This window comes from Nothoprocta perdicaria, unplaced genomic scaffold (assembly GCF_003342845.1).
Source record: "Nothoprocta perdicaria isolate Ctin4 unplaced genomic scaffold, notPer1 scaffold_290, whole genome shotgun sequence".
Classification (NCBI taxonomy): domain Eukaryota; kingdom Metazoa; phylum Chordata; class Aves; order Tinamiformes; family Tinamidae; genus Nothoprocta; species Nothoprocta perdicaria.
The window spans coordinates 630,392-632,814 of NW_020455522.1; the positions used below are offsets into that span (position 1 = coordinate 630,392).

At 61.3% G+C, this 2,423-nt stretch overlaps 1 protein-coding gene across 1 annotated transcript in view; it reads right to left on the reverse strand.

Annotated features, from left to right (window-relative positions):
• Nucleotides 1-541: 541 nt before the first annotated feature.
• VSX1 (visual system homeobox 1) overlaps nt 542-2,423 on the reverse strand; it is a 9,053-nt gene continuing 7,171 nt past the window's right edge. Inside the window, exons 2-5 of the mRNA XM_026041743.1 lie at nt 2,264-2,403; nt 2,070-2,193; nt 1,228-1,408; nt 542-1,112 (exon numbers count right to left, since the gene is read on the reverse strand). Coding sequence (XP_025897528.1) covers nt 838-1,112; nt 1,228-1,408; nt 2,070-2,193; nt 2,264-2,403 — 720 coding nt within the window. The 3' untranslated portion in view covers nt 542-837. The remainder of the gene's footprint in view (nt 1,113-1,227; nt 1,409-2,069; nt 2,194-2,263; nt 2,404-2,423) is intronic.

Genomic DNA, 2,423 nt, shown 5'->3' on the forward strand with positions numbered 1-2,423 from the left:
AAAAAAATAAATAAAACAAACCCAGATCACTAAAGTGCTTTTAGACATAAAAAAAAAAAAAAAAAGACCACCAAGAAATGGCTTGGACATTACATTTTTTACAGACACTTAACAAAATATTCTCCTATGTCGGTTCACAAAGTCACTTAGTTGATCCCAGGTACTATGGCTTGGTTTGCAATAAAAGGTTGGTTCTCTTATGCATAGTATGGCAGAAAACATTCAGGCGTGTACAAAAAAAATCATTGCATAAATAGAAGTGTCCTTCCCCCTGCCCCCAGGTGCAAGTTAAGGGAGCTGCACAGTGTAAATCCAGTGATAAGGCTGTAGTGGAGGCTGGATAGCCGCTGGATGGTGGGCTCTGCAGTGTTTAAAACCCTCCTTGGTTGCTCCTTGGTGGGGAGAGTTGCGTGCTTGGAGTGCAGGGAGGCGCCCTGGGGGTGCTGGATGTCCTTGCAGAAGGTGCTCACCCTTTGCACCGGCTCCCATCGCGTTGCTGCTCTCAGCACGGCTGGCTGGGAAGCGCTCGCATCCCAGCAGGAGGAAGGGAAAGGGAAGCTCTTTGTAGGAGACTGTCCATGGTCTTGTTTTCGCACTGCTTTTCAGGCCAMGTTCAGCCTCCTCTCCCACCCACCCTCCACCCTGGCTTCATCTTGGCTCTGCTGAAAAGTGAAGGGATGGAGCAGGGGATGGGAGTCAGTTTGAGAATGCCCTGAATCCTGATAAAAGTTCAATCATTTGATGAAAAAAATATATATATGTTATATATAAAATCAATAAATATTCTCATCTTCCCCAGGAGCTGTGAGGCCTTGGCTCCGCGGGGGCAGTCCAAGCTCAGTGGTCCCCCTCCTCTGGCTTTGCGGGAGTGTCTCCGTTGAGGCCTGGCCTCAGCACTACGCTCCCCTTCTCCTGCTTGGCCGTCCTGGAGAGGTCGATGGCCGCRTCCTCCGGAGCGCTCACTGGGCTGCCGGGCGGCTCGCGGCTCCTCGGGGAAGCGGCTGCCTTTCCTTGGCGCTCCTCCCCGGGACGCAGCTCCTGCCAGCTGCCCTCTGTCGCCTTCTCTTGGCTCTCCGCCTTGCGGCTCACCTCCATGGACTTCTTGTGCATGCCTTGCGTGGAGGAAGAGGAGTGTGAGGGGCGCCGCCTCAGCACCTCGGGAGCTCCAGGCCGCCCCTGCCCCTCCCCGTGCCCCAGGCACCGCGGCCAGCCCACGCTGCAGCTCACCCAGCAGCCATGGGGCGCAGGATCCCACCAGGCCGCTCTTGGCCGAATTGATGATGGACTCGGGCAAGGGGATGGAGTGCCTCACCATGGCGCCGTAGAGGCCGTACTCGGCCATCACGCTGCTCCGGCCCCAGCACTTCTCCCTCTTACGCCACTTGGCTCTTCGGTTCTGAAACCAAACCTTCAGGGGTAACGCCAGGAGAGCACGGAGGGGTGGGAGAGGCGCAGGAGATGGCACCCGTGGCCGGCACGCCGGGCCCGTCACGCACGAGGAGCACGTGTCCAGGCCGGTGGTGGGAAGGGGGGCAGAGGGGCAGTGCATGAAGTGGGGGAGGGTTGGGGAGGGCACAAGTGAGCATTAGAGGGGAAGGAGGAGGGAGGAAAGGGAGCACACATTACACGAGGCTGCTCACAGGGTGAGAAGCTCTTCCCAGGCACAGGCACTGCCAGGGGGCCCCTTTGCTCTGCCCGCTCAGAGGGCCCCGTGCCACCTGTATCTCCTGAGCATGGGAGGTCACCCTGCATCACCTAATCCTGGAGCCCCCCCTACATCTCCCAAGTCTGGGTGATCACCACACAGGTGCTGATGCTCAGTGCTCCTCTCCCCACCTTCCCGCCTCATGGGCACTCCCCAATACTCCCAACTCATCCCGAGAGCTGCTCCACAAGGCAGGATTGGGACCCCCCAAAGCCATGTGCCCCTCCAAGGGTGTGTGAGGGAAGCAGCTCTGCAGCTCCCACTGCTGACAGCTCTTGGGGAGACGGAGCCGAGCTGCCCACGACGACGGGGCAGAAGGGGCTCCCTCTCGGGCAGCCTGCAGGTGCCTGGGGCGGCCGCCTACCTGTATCCTGTCCTCGGGCAGCTCCGTCTTGACGGCGAGCATCTCGCGCGCGTACACGTCGGGGTAGTGCGCCTCGTTGAACGCCTTCTCCAGCTCCTCCAGCTGGTGCGCCGTGAACACGGTCCTGCGGGCCGGGGGGGCCGTCAGCGCCGCGGGGACGGCGCCGCCGCCGCCGCCGCCGCCCGGGCCGCTACCTGTGGCGCCGCTTCTTCCTCTTCACGGGCGCCGTCGCGGGCCTCGGCTCGCCGCCGTCCCCGGACAGGCTGTCCTCGTCTGGCAGCGTGCGGGGGGAAAGCGCGTTGGCCGCGGCACCCGCGGCCGCCCCCTCGCGCTCCTGCCCTCCCGCCCGCGCCC